At 39.7% G+C, this 18,599-nt stretch overlaps 1 protein-coding gene across 1 annotated transcript in view; it reads left to right on the top strand.

The window, feature by feature from the left end:
* The first annotated feature begins 4,478 nt into the window (after positions 1–4,478).
* Positions 4,479–18,599, top strand: part of LOC113167575 (kazrin) — a 125,596-nt gene continuing 111,475 nt past the window's right edge. The window contains exon 1 of the mRNA XM_026368318.1: positions 4,479–4,611. Coding sequence (XP_026224103.1) covers positions 4,536–4,611 — 76 coding nt within the window. The 5' untranslated portion in view covers positions 4,479–4,535. The remainder of the gene's footprint in view (positions 4,612–18,599) is intronic.

Genomic DNA, 18,599 nt, shown 5'->3' with positions numbered 1-18,599 from the left:
TGTTTGAGTATTTGGATATTAGACAATAGACTAAACTTGAAGATTAATTAAGCAGATAAAAGGTCGATTTGATATCAGGTATTGAGTTGGCATTTGACAGCTGTTTGACCCTCATTTGCTGCAAAGGATTTTTATCTAGCTATTAAACAAATATGCTTACATTTACAATTATGTCACTTTTGAGCCTCCGAAAATGGAGGTATTTGGCTCAAAATGGTTGGCCATATGCCTTATTTTTGTGAACTTCTGTAAAGCTGAAAGTCTACATTTTGATCACAGCCTCTGTGATGGTGTATAATAAAATAATAATGAATAAAAAAATCATAGAAAAATCATAGAAACTCTGTCATTGCCCAAATACTTCGGGACCTAACTGTATATATATAAAAAAAGCGACAGCGGGAACATCTTTATAAAGAGGTCACCATATTACTCAAAGAAACTAATTTGCAGGAGCTCAGTTTCGTAGAGAAAAGCCTAATTAGTAAAATTGGCTGTAGGAGAAGGAGTTGCTAGAAATGGTAGAAATATCAGTAAATACTGAGTGAGCAGTGAAAACAGGGAACCAGAGATTGATGATTTCAAAAATAAAACTAATCTAGAAACTGGCAAGAATCTGACAGAGATGGCCTGAACTCAGTGTCTTCGTCTACAAAGGGGAAATACTAACCAGTAAGCTGCTGTGATGCCTTTGGAAGCTGTTGTGGCTGAAGTCCAGTCAAGCAAATCCCAAACAGCTGCCGCCACTGGCTGCAATGTTCTATACGACATATTTCTATATGCTCTTTGACAACAATTGGCCATGTGTGCACCACAGTTTAAATATTCAAACAGTATATTCAATCAAAACCTTTTTTATTTGAATGGACAGAAGATCTTTGAGAGGATCATGGATATACCCTGAAGCACTGTTAAATGTTAAATTATGCTCTGTGTTTTGTTCAAATAACCTGCTTATCATAACATGCAGTGGGAATATGCTCTGTGGTTGTAGGTCTGTGTTAATAATGATAATACATGAGGAAGCTCAAGGTAGAAATAAAAAAAGGGAAAACCAACAACTGGAATGGTCTGTTACTTCAATCATCATAATCTTATAAATAGAAAAAAAAAGACGCTTAAAACGAGCTAGTGATGCAGTTATAACTTTTTGATTTTTCTTACTCATGGAGCGTGAACGAATTTTGAAATCTGCCTTTTTTGCTTTTTTGTTTGAATGCTGCCAGTCTTATTCTCCTCTGCACATCAGCGTGTTTATTGGCATGTTACCTGATTAATCCCCATTAATCATGCCTCTGACTTGTCTTTGTTCCTTGTAGCCTGTCTGCCTGATAATTTTTATCATTACCTTATCTTCTAATAAAGTCACTTCACCACGTCTGTCTTCTGCCTCCCCACCTGTTGTGTGACACTACGAGAGTCACATATGCGAGTGATTAGCATCTCCACAGGATGGCCAATGATTATGAGTCCTTACACATAGAAAGGAAACAGTTCTCCTTGTCTGTGGAGAACTGGTCCAAGTGCTGGTCTGTGTCGGCATCCTCTCTCAATCAGACGTTCACACAGAGAAAGTATTCTCGGCCTAGGTTTAATTGTTCATCAGTGTGCAGCACAGTGGGCTTGAATTTAATTGGGTTTTTGGCAGAACCTTTTATTTGCTGCAGGCAAATGATTTAGGGTTCCAGGGGGAAGATCTTTTTATGATTCTGAAGTATTACGAGAAAGCACTGGAAACAGTTGCTGTACTGTACATCAATCTGCGACATTGACGTATCACTGTAATTCCCCCCCATCCCCTTGTGTCGTGGCTATGGCCAACACTGTAATAAGATGCAGAGGACTTAGCTGCAGGTGAAACAAGCTGCAGTCTACCATGTGTATATATGACTTGTGGGTTTAGTCTCCTCCTGAAGGTTGTATTTTCATTCTTCAGAGGCTTTCAGTGCTTCCGTGACAAATCGACACAAGTGGTTTAGCTGTTATTTTGCCTCTCAGACACGTTCAAAGCTCCAGCAAACTGTTTTAACTCCAAATGAACATGTAGGGTTTAAAGCACATGTTGCAACACGCATTGTGATTGAACAGAGCCAAACCAGAAGCCATCAGATGCTGTACCTGCACTGCAGATATGGGCATAAAAAGCATTCATCTCTTTTTAGTAATTAGGAATTGAAAAGTCCAATTACACTCTGTGGGAATAAGGGATCAGCCTTCAGGTGGATTAAGCTGCAGCGACTGGCAGATGATTTTTTTGTTAGAGGAGTTGTGCCAGTGTATAGTGACAAACCACAGCCCTGAGGTGCAGGATCTCCCAGAGCTCACAAGCTCAGCAATAACTTCAAACTGCAAGGCTGCATTTGTATGCTCAACACGGCTTAAAAATTTTAGCCCAGGGCCATGTTGAATTCTCACAGGAAGTTATGATGAGAAGTGAGGACACATAATCAGAGATGGTCAAAAACAAAAACATCCATCCCAGAAGTCCGGGGAGAAACCTTTGATCTGCTTCTCATTAATTTCATCATCCTTACTGAAAGTTTGATACTGAACTGACACCAGTACGATTCTTTGAATCGCGAATTCAACACAGTGTGAGACAAACTGTGAATTGTAGCTCCGTCTTGCACCTGTTTTGTATAAAGACAAAGATTATGGGGACAGTGTGAATGATGTATTGTGTCATCTGGAGTTGCAGATTAGGTTTAACATGTGCAGTGCGTGAAATGATGACAGGGACATGTCAAGATCACAGGGTTTCAGGTAAAGGCGCATGAGAGGACTGAGCCACACCACCTCTGGCACTGCAGGCTCCGGCTGACGTGACAGTGATGTGTTTCAGGGCCGAATCACTGGGATGTCACTGTCTTTAATCAACTTTTTCAACCTTTCCTGTGTTCATTTTTATTTTGGTGTCAGAATTTTTGGCCAGATCTCCCATGAAAAGCAGACTCCTAATCTCTGTGGAGGTAGTCTAGCTGAATACAATTCAAATATTTAAACACTGTAGGCTTGGAGATCTCACAATACAGCAAATTTTCTGCCTCCAACAACTTATGTCGAGTTCAAAAGGCAGACGAACGCATCTCCGGCATTATAAAGATAACCAAGCCTCCTGCAAGCAGCGCTGGGTGGAAATAATAATACCAACAGGATATAGGGATAAAATACTTTTGTACTATTCTCTGCTTGCCTCTGCGCTTGCTGTTCACGTGGGGTGACTGAAGAGACATGGAAATGAGGACATTAATAAAGGATGCAGATCCATTTTTAATGATCCACCATCCCCTTTAGTTTGAAAGAGATTTTCCTGTCAGTGGCTGAGTTTTCTCTTCAGAATCTGTTTCTTGCTTTTAAAGAGAGAGACTTGCAAATGTGTTATTTTTTTTGTGCCTGTGCAAGCAAAGTGGTGCACACAGCCCGCGTATACCTGACTGCGTGTGAATAAGAGAGCGAGATGTGGGTTTTGTCTTCTCTATCTATATTTGGAAAATAATCCTCATGTAGGAAAGTAAAGGGGGTAAAGGATGGAGGAGTTGAAAATAACTTTTCTGTTATTATTATTTGTTATCCTGAAGGATCCTGGATTCAGGCAGTAAACACATATAACAGACCAATGAGAGGAGAAGAATATAAATAGAAACCTAATTAAACTGATAGAATCACAGGTATGAGATCGACATTTTTCCATGACTACTTCCCTCATCCCAGTCCACCTTTCTGTGCAACTGGTCAACAATGTCACAATAGGTGGCATTCACCCTCTTTCTTTTTTATATCTGTGTTTAGCTCCTGCCTAACAAGTCCTCTTTAGCAGTGAGTGACCAAACCCTGGGACACATTGAGGTATTTGCTTGCAGCACATATACATCAGACAGCTGACTGTGAATTAGCCAAACTGGTTTGAGTCTTCTGCCAAAGACAGATGTTACCATGCTCATCTTAAAGACATAAAAGAGAAATGGTAAACCACACAGCCTGTAACCACAAGCAGCAGTGTCACTTTAAAGTGAAGCAGCTACACTGTAATGTTAGAAGTGGCTGTACACACAGTCATGTCTATTCTCACTTTTGACAGAGGAGAGAATCTGTCTTCTCTCTGCAGTGGGCTTCTTCTCATCGCTTTCTCCCTCCCTCTCTCTCTCTCTCTCTCTCTCTCTCTTTGTTCATGCTATGTTTGCTGTGCTCTCTGTCTGAAGCAACGCCGCTCTGGAGCACTAATGAGCAGACTGAGCGCAACCCAACACAGATCTCGCATCAGTTGAGGAGCAGCTGCAACTCTGACAGCATCTGAGGCGACGGCGCAGAGGACTGATCTGCAGTCAGTGGGGAGGTAGCTGCAATAAGCGAATTACAGCCCCGAGAAAAGGCACAGGAGAAGTCGTGAGGTGGCTTCAAAGGCAAATAAGCAGTCAGTTGAGCAAGTGAGAGGATTGCACCAGTGCAACAGCCGACCTTCTCCGCTCTCAGAGGCTGACCCTCAGCGCACTCTCCCCTTCTGAACAGGACCTTTCCCCTCCCGGAGGAGCTCAGCCATGGAGGAGATGCTCACCTGCAGCCGAAGCCCTTTCTCCCAGGTGTTTGGGCGTCAGGGTCAGCTAATGAAAGCCAGTGAGTGTTAACATCTGCAAAATGTCAAAGCAGCAAAGTTTTATTTAGTGTGTGTGATTCTGATTGACTTTAAATTAATTAATGTGTGTTTGACTGCTAAACAGAGCAAACATCAGAAACTCTGATTAAAGCAGGTTGTTGACAGTACTTAGTCAAGAAGTTAGTGCAGGACTGTAGTGCAAAATCATGGCTGGTAGTGAGGCAACAGTTGAAAATGCTGAAAATGTGTGTCCCACTTATAACATTAACCTGCAGGTAATAGTAGTAGTTCAAAAAGCTTTTCTGGTGCAACAATTTAATCATGGTACATTATGTAAGGAGTATCCCTTGTTGTGATAACACAATGTAAAACTTGCTTTACACTGCATATTTTTATTTTAAAACATTATAGAATATATAAGAGAGAGACGAGAGACCCGTAAAAAAGTGTTTTTCTGTTTGACACAATGATGCGTTGACGCTGATAGACTGTGATGCTCCCTTTATGCCCAAGAGAGATGTCAGGTTTGAAAACGTGTGTGTCTGTCTGCAAGTGGATTTGCACGAGAAGACCTCTCCTTTTATACACATGGGTACCATCCTTTGATGTATTTGACAGAACGAGCAATAGAAAAAAAAAAAATTAATACAAAAAAAAAAAAGACAGAAGAAAATGCAGCCGTCTAGAATTACTGCACACAACAGTTTGACTAGAAGATAACTTATATTCACACAAGTTAAATGATGCTTAAAGGTGTGAATAACTAAATAATAAAAAATGCAGTAATTCTGCACCAAATGCTGTTGCACCAACCCTACAAATGAATTTTGTAGATATCATCTTTGCAAATATGTCTGAGGCTGCTGAGTGAAACTAGCAATGAAAAATAGATGATGTTTGTGTGCTCATAATTATGCTTATGTACTTCATGGGAATTTTTAATCAACCTGAAAGAATCCCAGGCAACATGGGTGCCAGACACCCACAGCTGCCATTCAAACTCTGCGTATGTGGGTGCATATATGTACAGTTGTATCCTTATATGTTACATGCTTCTGTGCGAACTGTACGCCCGAGCTTTGAGTTGCTGTGACTGCGTTTTTTTTTTTTTTTTCCAGGATCAAATCTCACAGCATGACAAAGTGAGCCTTAGGTGTTCTGTTACAAGGTGTCACATAAAATTCCTGAAACTGAAAATGGCACCCTTTGGCCATGACTGACCTGATATGAAACATAGTGAGTTGTGATTTCTCACAGGTTTTTTTTTTTGCAGATTCACATGATTGCATGTACGTTCTTGTATCTGCCGGGCAGATCTCCTACTGTGGCACAGAAATTGATTTTTGTCCTTTGTCTGCTTCTATTGTCATGTGAGGCAGGACCTTGAGCTTTTGTTTGGGGACTGAGATAAGCTCTACCTTGTCTAATTTTATTATTCACCAACAAATAATTTCCTTTTTGGCTGCTGTTTTGAGGCAACAGCCTTGTTAGTGTAAGCAGAAAATCATTGGAAAAGACGTGACCGCTAGTGTTAAATGTTTGGAGGCACATCGAGCTTTTTTTCTGCAATTTGCCTTTGGAGTATCACGCACTGAAAAGCAATTCACACTGAATGTTCTGTCTTTGTTGCACATTTATTTTACATATGCCCGGGGGTGTTTTTACCTTCTCCGTTGCTTTCCCGCATTCAAACTTAACTTAAAGACAACTTGAAGTCAAACTGTGGTCCTCGTTCACAGCGACTCTCCTCAAATGCCCCCTTATCAGCCGCAGCGTAGGTGACAGAGCTGGCTGCATTCAACCAAAATGCCACTCTCTGCTTGTGAAAATGACATTATCATTGCATGTGTTGTGGTGAATTGCAGTCAGTCTTGCACTCCTGAAGTTATCTATGCTCTTTGAAGCCAGCCTGTGCTGCATGTCTGCGATTTCGGATGTATGAGAGAGGGAAGTGAAGGGGAGATGGAAGGAGAGAAGAGGGAGGTGAGGCAATGGGGGCAAGAAAGTGAGCAAGCTGCAAATTGTGGGAGTAAGAGATGGGGGGTGTTGTGTTTTTTTTCCCTTCCTATTTTTAGCAACAACCTTACATACTGCTGGAAGACTAATCCACAGTAGCATTGGCTTGCAATATGAGAACAGTAATTATAAGGGGATTTTTTTTTTTGTTATCTTTGGCTGTCACCCATCATTGGATCAGAAGTCCCTCAGCTATATGCAAAGGCCTGCCTGAATTGTGCAGAAAAAAATCCATTACATGAGTCTTGCACATGCCCAAAGAGTTGAATATTAACTACCTTCTGGTGGTACCCTGGCAGGATAAACACTTGACAGATTTTTTTTTTTTTTCTTTTCTCATGCATCACGTTCACGTGGCAGTGCCAGGTGAATGATCCTGCTACAATTCTCTTGCTCCCCACTGTGGAGTGTGATGTGTTCTCTGTTCAGTGTTGTGATGTGTTGTCATAAATCCCTTGGCAGCCACTGTTCCCGTTTGTCGAGGGAGCGTGACAACTTAGTTTCCTTGCTCTGAACTAGTTAAAGTATTTGGGGAAGGTTGATATCTGTCTATGTCTATGACTTTTCAAGGTTAGTCTAGATCGAGCATAATCTCTACCAATCGTGTATAATTGTGCTGAAAAAAATTCACTTTACAATGTACAATAAACACAATAATATCTTGTTTTTCTTGAGGATCAAAGACAATTCTCAGCAAAGTTTACTGCTCAAAAGCTGAAGATTATATAATTATACCTGTAGACTGTTGATAGGATTGTGGATTAATAGCGCCACTTCATCAGGACCTGAGATTTTTTTGCAAAATGCAACTCCTGGCTGTTACTCAGCTGGAACAAAAGTGTCCTGATTTCTCCTGTCTGCCATTGTTTCTTGGCCCACATTCCAAATATCAACCGCTGTCTGTCTGAAAATAGTCTGAAAATAAAGCTGCATGTAAAATGATTAATGGAGAACACTATTTTGTTTTACTATTTCTGCCTTTCTGTCTTCTGTGTGTTTATTTATTTGTCATTCATGTCATTTTTAAAGCTGCAGTGACACACTTATGCAATTAGCTTTTTAAAGGTTCCCTATAATTTAGTAAAATAACAGCTTTTTGAGAGAAATGAGAGTAAAGTTCATTCTCATGTATTAATTGCAATTAACAGTATAAAGAGATCTGGGTAGAATTAGTCAGTCTTGACATTGTTAATTGTTTCTAATTAGAATTTGACAACTTAATGCCATTTTAATCAAGGCTACATTTCCAATAAAACCACAATGACATTATGATTTTCAGAAACAGTGTAAACACTGGAGGAGAATATATGAGTTCAGTTTAACAGTCAACATTGGATTCTGTTTCGTTGCTTTACCCCTGAGTATTCTCTTAATACTTCACTAACCACTGGTAAATCTCTGCTCTGCTCTCTGCGTGATTTGAAGTTTTAATACGTGACCACTGCAGGTGTAGAACACATTTTGGTCTTCTTTGAAGTGATTAATTTCTCTCCTTCTTCCACTTGTGTAATGGTTCCAGCGCACTCACAGATTCCTCACACCTCCTTACCCATTGGGCTTTCCTGCAGTAAGAGATTAGCTTCATGCTCCTGGTGTTGCTAATCATGTAGAAGCAGTCACGTTGCAAGGCATGTGTCTGTGTGTACTCCCTGTAAGGTAACATTTCACTTTTTTCATGTGAAATGGTCATGGATCTGGCCCATTTTTGAAGAAATAAAGTTGCTGGAGACACATTAACACTCAGTTAAATTTATATTTACCCCACAGAATTCACTACACCAGAAACACCATGACTCCTGATTAATGTCAAAAACACACTTCAGGGTTCTGGAGGGCACCGCTCTTTTGCTAGAGTTTGTAGTTTGCAGTGGATGTTGTAGAGTTTAAGCAACATGGAGCATGCAGTGGCTCTTCAGGGGACTGAAATTTTGTTGCCTGTTGCGATAATTAGCACATCCACCATTACCATTAAACAAATTAGTGCTGTGCCTAGTTGACTTTGCTTACCTTATACACCCAGTACCTTGAGGTTTTGCTATTCCTGAGGAATATTTCATGACTACTTTGATCTATAGTATATTCTGTATATTGTGTCTTTCTTAAACATTCTCAGTGAAAACTCTGCGTTAATATAATATGCAGTTTTTTAATGCATGTCAGAAAAGAGCATAAACAACACTGAATACCCTGCTTTGGTACAGTAGTTAGTAAGGATTTAATGTTTTCACTGTGGCTTTGCTGCAGAATTATTATTACAGCAACACACAGGTAAAACTGTGGCAGACATTGTGTGTAGGCATTTGTCTTGGGAGCCCATTTCCACCTCAGTGGATCTCTGGTTTAGAAACATCTGGATTAACAGTGATTTAATGACAAAAGGAGAAGTCTATGTCACAAGAAAAAAAACTTTATGTCCATACCTAATACTGACAGGTCAGTCACAGATGAATACAGATCAGCCATAAATCGAAATCCCTGCAGGGCACAATCACATGCAAATATAAAACCTTGCACTCTGTTCACTAAGACACTCATGCAGAGGACTATGAACTTTGCAAATTATTGCTATTACAAACAGCATATGTGTATTTTGGATTTTAGCTATGCAGATGGTGGGTGCTCGAAACTGTTCCGATATTTCTGCAGCAAAACACTTTGTGTCAAGTTGTTCTGGGAAGTATTTGATTCAAAACTTCTCACAGAGGAAATGTGCTGTCAAGGCAGACATTTGAGTTTAAGCAGCGTACCATGGGACACCTGGCACACTCTGAAAAATTTACAATGCTCCCCCTCCTACCTGTTCCCGAGCTTAGAATTGGACGTCGCTAGCTTCCATTAACCTTCAGATGAATGAGCACGCTGTCACAGGCGCCTGATTGAAAACAGTGTTGGGGTCAACAGGCTCTGTCTCTGCATCTCCTCTGCCTTGTCCTATTTGTCCTCACTTCTATTCTATGCCTTTCTAATACAAAGTTAGTGTGACAGCACACACTGTCACAAAGTAGGGGTAGTTCTGAATACATATTACATGTTTAAAATCGTTGTGGCGTTTTATTCTGTGTTGTTCTTCACCTCAGGAGTCAACATTAACAAGAGATATAAAGACCTTTAGCCTGTAGATTTTTATCTACAGTGTAATGAAGGCAATGAAGAGAAAATGTCTTTGACCTTGTGACAATATTGTACTGCAGAAAGTGGAACCATCTGCAGTAAAGTCATAACATATCTTCAAGGGCATTACAGTAAATGGTATCTGTGCTTGGAGCCTGAGACAGATGTCTCAATTCAAGTGTTTCATTAGCAATGAGCTTTTCTCTACTTGCTGCACCACCCCGTGCCATCTAGTGTTGAATGTTTTGTTAATAGACAAGAATGCATGTCAAGTGCAGTCAAGTATTTTTCTACATTTTGTGCCCAGGTTGCATCAGAATTAGTTGCTCCTGTAAAAACAAGATTTTGTCAAACTATGACAATAAAAAAAGCTGAATAATGACAAGTTTCTGTCAACACAGTGTGTGTTATATATTTTTTCTATATAGATGAAAGAGTCTGTGTTTGATCCGTTTGCTTTCTAGCACATAAATAAATTATTAGTGTTCCACAGAAATATTGAAAAATTGGGGAAATATATCTCTTCATGTAGTTATTTATTTGTTTCTTTAAATATTATTACTAAATGGTATTTTTATTCTGGGTGAGCTCCTAAATATGCCCATTAAATGCTGATATTATGCAGGCCACATGGTGGCACTCTAATAAATACAGATTATTAAAAGTAAAAAAGAAGAAACAAAAAAATCTGATTGAAGGACAACGACCTGACCAAGCCATCGTTGGTGGAGACTGACAGGATTGTTTTGTAAATAATATTTTACAGGATATATTTAGATCATACATGTTCACTTACAGCACTGGAAAGTCAGATAGGATTGAGGTGAGTCTGGACACACCTCTGATTAACCTACAGGTATCCAGAACTTAGCTAATCTAGTATAATCTGATTTACAGTGGTTGTTTGGGGAGTTGGATTTGTTGTTTCTACTGAATAGCCTGCCTGTTGTCCACGTTGACAACAACTTCTCATGATGGGAGTTTGTATTGTGACGTTTGTTAGACCTGCTTCAAGGTGAATCAGATGGTGCTTCTACCACACAGTTTATTATTGACGGTTCAACAGTTTGTGGAACTCGGTGATCAGAGTTTCACTAATTGCCAAAATGAATGAGCGCCATTTGTCATAATTCACCTCTGACAGAGGTGACAGGCAGCTGAGTTTAGATGGAGAATACATCATTTTATAATGATTCATCAGACACCAACAGATGTATGGTGTGAGAGTCACAGGTGTGCACAGACCCTTTGATGTTCCCCTGCAGCTGATTCTATTTTACTAATGATCTTCTACTGCTGCACGCAGGTAAAAAACTTCTGCGTGAATGCAACCTTCTGTTTTTGTGCAAGATACGAGATATTTATGTTTTTGTTGTCAAACAGCAGGAATTTCATATTGGATAGATCAGACCAATTGTGGAGATTAATAGTTTTAGTTGGTATGGGGTTGTTTTATTTGTTGCTTCTTTACACATGGGAATGCAACAATTTGTTGTGTTTTGCTTTCATCTGTTTGCACGAAAGACTTTTTGAGATGAGAGGAAACTTTCCTCTTTATTTTCATTACATTACTTTTGAGATAATCACTAAGTAATCAAGCAGCCCCACATTTGTTAAGGAATAAATGATAGTTTTTTAGAGTCAGACTGACAAAGTGCACAGATGAAAGCAGCTGAGTGAAAACTGCTGTGCTCTCTGAATGATTATGGGTTACATAATCATTTTAATAAATGTGAGGTTTTTTTTTTTTTTGTCCAGTTTTTGCTGATAATTGAAATTTTTGGCTTTTGAGTAGGAGTGATTATTTTTTTTCATCGCACATGGCCATTAAGTAGTTGAAGTCACTGAATTAATGTGGTGTGCTACATTACGCTTTAGTCACATTGTGCTGCTGATACAAGCAGCACTCACGTTGCCACATACACTATAACACAGGATTTTTGTTGCTGTCAGTGGGCAACTGACGTCCAAACTATGTGTTGGATCTCAGTGGTTTTGCAATTATTGTGTCAGCTAGCAGTGATGCACCCCACAGGGCTGGAGGGCAGGATGTTAGATTACTGTCAGGCACCAGTGGCAGCAGCCTCAACCACTCTCTACCTCGGCCACGGACTGAACAATTTATATTATATATTATATTTTTATATTTTGTTTTCTAACCTTTTCCTTTTCTTCTGTTTTCAAATACATTTCCACTTACTGTACTGTGGATGTAACTCAGTTTCATGTTTTGGCCTGATAAAAAGTTTTCTTTTGCAGACAGCTGTTCTCTCAAATAATCTAATTACAATCTTGAGCTTTCATTTTGACCCCCAAAAAAGGATGATGCATTGGGATGCCACATTTTTACTCTGTGCTTTCATTTGAACTAAAGGATTCAAATTAAACTTGACTCTATTTGAGTTATCATAGGCAGTCATGCCATATTATTTGCCTTTGGGTTCTCTGTAAGTCAACTGTTATCCTCGTTTATCTCTGAAAATTGATTATGTTCACAGTTGTGATTGTTTCAGACGTGTTTTCAGGTTCTTTGGTCTTGAGGAGACACATGCATGTTTTTTTTCCCCTCATGGTCTTTTTTCTTCTGATGCTTTAATCTGCAGCGACAGGTGGATGATGTCAGTAGGAACATGTGATGCGTCTGCCAGTCATGTCAATCCTAGTCTCTAATCCTTCACTTTTCTGTGTCTAAATCCTAACTTCAGGCATCTGAGCTCTCCTATCTAGACAGTTCATCTGCGCCAAGCTTTCCTCTGTGAGACGAGCGATCGTTGATGAGTGATAAGAGCTTAGACTTTAATCCCAAACACATACGGGATTATCCGACAAGTGTACTTTGGAGGTATGAAAACAGCTCCTGCTGTGACTTTGAGAACATGAGGACTTTAGTTGTTAATTTGTGCAGTAATAGCAGTAAATTATTATTCAAGAAAATATCCAACCACACATCTGTAAATAGTTGTCTGAGCACTTTCAGAACAGTCTTTGGCCACAAGTAACTTTTACTTTTTGTTTTGTACAGTATGTACGTTACGTATGTAGTAGATCCACATACAGACATTTCTAATAGTGTGTGATGTGTATAAGATACAAATGTTATAGATAGAACATAAAGTTCTTCTTTGAACAGAGTGTTGCCCAGAAACTCACCTCATCAATAGTTTGATTAAAAAACAATGAGTGAAAAGAAGAAGAAGCCGACAACTTGAACAAAGGTTGTTAAGACAAGAAAGTCTTATTTTTCTTTCAGTGCACATAGTCAACAAGTCGAGTTTAACTGTGTGAACAAAAAGGCTAATGAAGGAATGAGGATTGTTGCTTCAGGTAATGAACACAAATGCAGTTCAGATACTGAATTACTAATCTCTCTCCAATGTGAGAAAGACACAGTGAACGGCACATTTATGCTGCCATCAATTAAATCCTCCAACATAAAATGTCAAGTCGGGGCTAATTGTCACAGAAAGACATGATGAAGTCTACTGTGTATATTATATAACCAAGGTTAGGTGTGTGTGTGTTTCATTCCCTGGATGTGTGTAGAGGCTTAAAATCTCACCTTCAGCTGTTATTATCAGATACCCCATCGCCCCAAGGGAGTAATCACACTCTAGCTGAGGTGTGAAGACCGCACAGCACAGCGGGGTACAAAAACCACACCGAGCTCTTAGACTGAACTGACCCCAAAGATCTGCCATGTCTGAACAATTAACCAGTCAGCGGTGGCTCAGCTGCAAGCTTTGAGTCTGAGTTCTGGGACAATATGAGAAAGAAAACAATGTTAGAAAAGAATATATTATACATTTTTCTAATGGGAAAACATAATGTAGTCAACTATCCAAGTTAGTCCAAGATCTAACAGTATAACACACCTGTTCGATGAGTTTTTGGTGCCCTGAAACAATTTAACACACGTCCACAGAAGTGGTTTTATTACGTAGAAGTTCTCCGATGAAATGCAACATTCATTTCTAACCTAAATGCTAAACTCTAACAGAAGGCTGTCATTATCAATGTAATCCCTCTTGTTTATGTTTTGGCAGCAGCTTCCAGCCCCCACAGCCAAATCAGCAGGGATGACAGTGAAAGAAAATAGCCTTGTCAAGTGTGATTCATACACCCAATCCGCTCTCCTGGTGCTGGTATAAAGACTTCTCGAGTGTAGCTGGACAAGCCGCGGTATCTGCTCGTGTTACCGGCAGCCATGGTTCACAGCATCATCTTCGCTGACCATCACCTGTATCACCAAAAACACCCTCAGTGATATTAACATTGTGAACGTTGAGAGGTTGTGTGATACATGGGAAGAGGTTGTTTGTTTATTTATCCAAAAACCTTAATAAATTAAGGCCAGTTCCTCCTGTCATACTCCTGGCATTCCTTTTCATTTGCCATAATATTTTTGCTAATGCACTCAGCATTAGCCATTAACTGTTCATCCGTGAGTTCAGAGAAAGTGCATAATCCTTTTAGAGAGCTTTTGAAAACATCTCACAGCGAGTGCATTTTTGTCTTTAAAATGCACACGGCGTTCACAGTGGCGCCTTTAAAAAAAAAAAAAAAAAAAGATCCTGCCTCGTGGACGTGAGATGTTCAAAGAGTTCTCGGTTCAACTTTGAACTTGCGTTGAAGGTGCTGATCCTGCTATGCATATTTTAATTCACGATTCAACAAACAAATGAAAGTCTGTTTCTGAATCAGAAACAAGCAGAGACTCATCAGCCTCTAGATACTTGGCCTAGATCCACGCTTGACAGTATTTACAAAGACAGTTCTTGTAGATCAGAAACGCACACAAACAGCGCTCTCTCAGACCACCCAGTACGTATGAAAAAGACTCCGCAAAATGTTCTCAACGCATCAAAGCCACATAGTATTGAGTTGACATAACAGTTTAATCTCATGTAGACTTGGGCAGAGGGCGCTGTGTGTTGAATCCTTCCTGTTTGTGCAGAGCTTTGTGTCGGCTGTGACCAAAATCAACCACAGACTACAAAGCATTTAGACATGAGGTCTTTCCTTTTAACTGAAGATCCCCCTGAGTCTGTGAGCCGACAGTGTTCATGAGGCTTCATTATTAGACGATGACATTAATGCACACACAACATTAGTCTAATTATATTGTCCCTTTCTGCTCAGACATCAGATGCTGTTTTATTTCTATTATTCTGCCGCTTGTGCTGGAATAGAGCGCGCGCTCAAGCCGGTCTGTAATCCATTCAACTACTGAAGCTGTTACAACTGCAGCAGAAAAACACAGGAATGAGGGCAGAGAGAAGAGGAGCACTTCAGCTGCGTAGAGCTCAGCAGAAACACAAGTCAGAATTTGAGGGGGATGTATTCTCTGCTGGAGGGGGGAAATGGACAGATACACACACACACACACACACACACACACACACACACACACACACACACACACACACACACACACACACACACACACACACATATTTAAAAAACATTTCAAGCTGGCACAGCTAACCACCTCCAGGAAGCCACATCCCCATTTGTGCTTCTCCCCCTTTATTTCGCCCATTACAACTGTAACAGATACGATTATTGGAGTTTAATGAACTCTGCACTGATGAGAGTTCTGCTTGCTGCTCTCTACTTCACAGACACAGAACCCCCGAGGTTTCGTCTTCGCCAAATGAATAGTGGGTGTTCATTGTTTGCACCATCTCGCCCTCTTTATTGTAAAGAGAGCGAGTCTTGTGTGGTGACTGAAGGTTGGAAGTTGGGTCACATAATGTGCGTTTGCTGATTATTTTCTCTAATTTGTTTGTGTTGTGTAAATGTGCTTTTTAATTTCCTAGAGCCCAAAAGATTTTTTGATCCATCTTTTTTTTAATCAAATCTGTTGAAAACCAAAAAACATGAGATTCAGTTTTCCATTATACATTAATATTATTGATACTTCTGCAATGCTCAATCCGGCTGAGGTCCCCAGGGTTGGTGGAGAGAATCACTTATTATTAAGATATCCTGAAATTCTAGGATATGTTACAGGATTGTCTCACACAGATTCATCCTCTTCGTCACATAACACACACACACACTGTCTTCGGACCACAGTTTTCGATATCGAAAGCCTGAACATAAAAGGAAGGAATGCGAGAACCCTGCATAATCAGCGGTCCATGAGGAGATTTTTGCTTCACTGAATGACTGGGATTCACGCATCACCTTGAAAGACGGAATCTTTTCCAATTTGTGCATGCACATGTGCCTAGTTATCTGTGAAGGTATTTGGTTGCTTTAGATAATCCGCCTTCATATCCCTCACCAGCATCAGCAGTGCAAACCCACACAGCCACTTCTGAAAGCACTTCAAACATCATCTGCACACACATCACGAGTCAAACAGTAATAACGTCCCCTTATATTGATACAATACGCTGAAACCGTCCTTCCGAGGCAATATAGATGAATTCTGAAGACATTACTGTGCATGTGTACAACACATTTCAGTCAGAGCAAACACTGTATTTTCACATTAACAAACATGATGGTAATATAGGGATTGTTTCAGTTTTCATGAGATGAAACCTGAAACAAATGAAAACTACTTGCAGCGTTACTAAACTCAATGGCAGTGGTGTAAACAACAGTAGACTATTGGACTGTAGTAGGATGAGTCGGCCACTGCTGTTTTATTATCAATAGAGGGCAGCGCTGTGTAGCACCACTACCTAAACAGATAATTTACTCAGAAACGATTTTTTAAAGTATTATTCTATTCTATATTATTGATTGAAATCTTTGCCATAACATTTTCTAAAGTTCATAAACATAAACATTGTCCTTAATATTTACCTGCTTGAATTGTCTCTTTTGTTTGTCTGTGCTTTAATGGATAAAACCCCTTTTATACCTTCACACCTGAAAAAAATCTACCTGCTTGTTAGAGCCTATCAGTAATTTATCGTTCACTAAAATATCTTTGTAATTGTAATGTTAATGATGCCTATTTATGATCTTGCGCATACTTGAATGCAGAATTTCATTAGTTTTATCTTTACATCTATAATTACCCATCTGTTCCAAGTGCATCACCTAACACTGTGCTTAATTGTGCACACTCGAAGTCACACGCAGAGCTTTTCATTAAACATAAACTGAATTAGTTTCTCCATTATGAACACAAGATTATTCCCTGGCTGAAATAGTTTTCCAATAGTGAACTGGTCCTATTCAAATCGAAACACTGTATGATAACTATCAAAAAGGAACCCGATGAAAAAAGGCTGTAATTTTGATTTCACAGTTTCAAAGTGTGAAATTATCGCCCAGTCTCACTGATGAAGCTGAGGAATTGAACTTTAAGTTAATGTTTTTTTATGGCCTTTCATAATAAGCCTCAAAGCACTTTGCATAAAAGGAGAAAGCACCGGGTTAGACGTCTGTGAAGATTCTCAGTCCTGCAGGGCGTAGTTGTCCCAAAGGTGCAGTTCAATGGCAGCTGAACTTGCTATAAGTTCTCAAAGACGTTTGACTTCTTCATCATTTCTGTCTGACTGGACTGAAAGACTTAACACTTAACAACCTGCAGCTGTTGTTCCACCTGGGATTCATGTGTGTCCCTGGGACCACGTGAAACACGGTGTGAATGACTGTGGAACTGCTTAGGGAGGGGACAAAGAAACTGCATTGTCGGTCGGTGACAGATTTTGCCTTAGGCCACCTGTGGAGAAAGGGATCTGACAAATGAACAAACACACACACGGACAACTGAGTGATTCATTGTTAAGCTCAGTGGTGATGATTACAGTACTGGTTCATGCCACACACCTCTCAGAAAAGAAAAACTAGGCTGCGTACCAGCTCGTGCTGCTCGGTGCAGAGCAGTAAATGCAAGTCTGACCTCAGAATACCCCAGAATCCAGAAATGGATTTCAGCTCATCACTCTCCATATTTCTCAGTATTACTCCAACATTTCATGTGTGCTGCGAACAATTCCCCTGAAATAAGTCCCTTTTATCTCAACTTCAGCCTGACTACTGCACCTTATCCTCTTAGGTTTCCTGCATTCATTCAGTTAAACATTTTTCATTTGTAGTGATTTTATGACCCCTGTTTTTTTCCTCCTGACCAGATAAATAATGGATGGGGTGTCTTTATCTACCTGTGTGCAGTGATTATCCTTCTCTGTAGGAGGGTATTTAAGTCATGCTTTGTATCGAGAGACAAAAATATAAATGAGGAGGAGAGAAGAGAAACAAAGGCTGATGTGAAATGGCAATTTAATTCAAATAATCTTTGCACCTAGTGTAGTTTAAACACAACAATCTCAGCTTCCTTTTTCCTTCCCACCTGCATACATGTGCACCTTTTTCAGATTTGCTGAAGGCAAGCTGTAGGTGTTCTCTATTTCGGTTTTCAGATGAAGACACAGACTGTTCCTGTAGTTCGGTGTATTTTGCATTGTTATGCTTAGCAGCCATGTCACAGCCTTACCCCGCCTGTCACAGTGATGTATTAGGTCGCTTTTCTAACACAGAATATGTGAAAGTAACAAAGTTTACATCATAAATGTTTAATGTCAACAATATCAGTTTATAGCCTGTTAGAGTTTTGTGCTGCACTGTACATTTAGTTATTGGCCTGACCTGAAGAATCAGTCCAGGCTGTGAATGCTGCTGCTTCTTGAATTGGGATTAAATAATTTAATTATTATAACTCGTATTGTTTAGGAAAATACAGCATATAGAGTATGATGAGATTTGCTTTATAAAGTTTGCACATGCTTCTTATTATTACTATCATTGTTATTATTCAGGATATAGTTTGTGGTGCTATTGAACTGTATCATTTGTCCCACCACATTTATATCAACTCCCTATTTATCTATTTATTTGCCACGAAGTGTCTTGGTTA

Source organism: Anabas testudineus, chromosome 7, assembly GCF_900324465.2.
Source record: "Anabas testudineus chromosome 7, fAnaTes1.2, whole genome shotgun sequence".
In the NCBI taxonomy this organism is placed as follows: Eukaryota; Metazoa; Chordata; class Actinopteri; order Anabantiformes; family Anabantidae; genus Anabas; species Anabas testudineus.
Note: the sequence above shows the minus strand (reverse complement) of the source record. Positions and strands in the feature narration are given on the sequence as shown.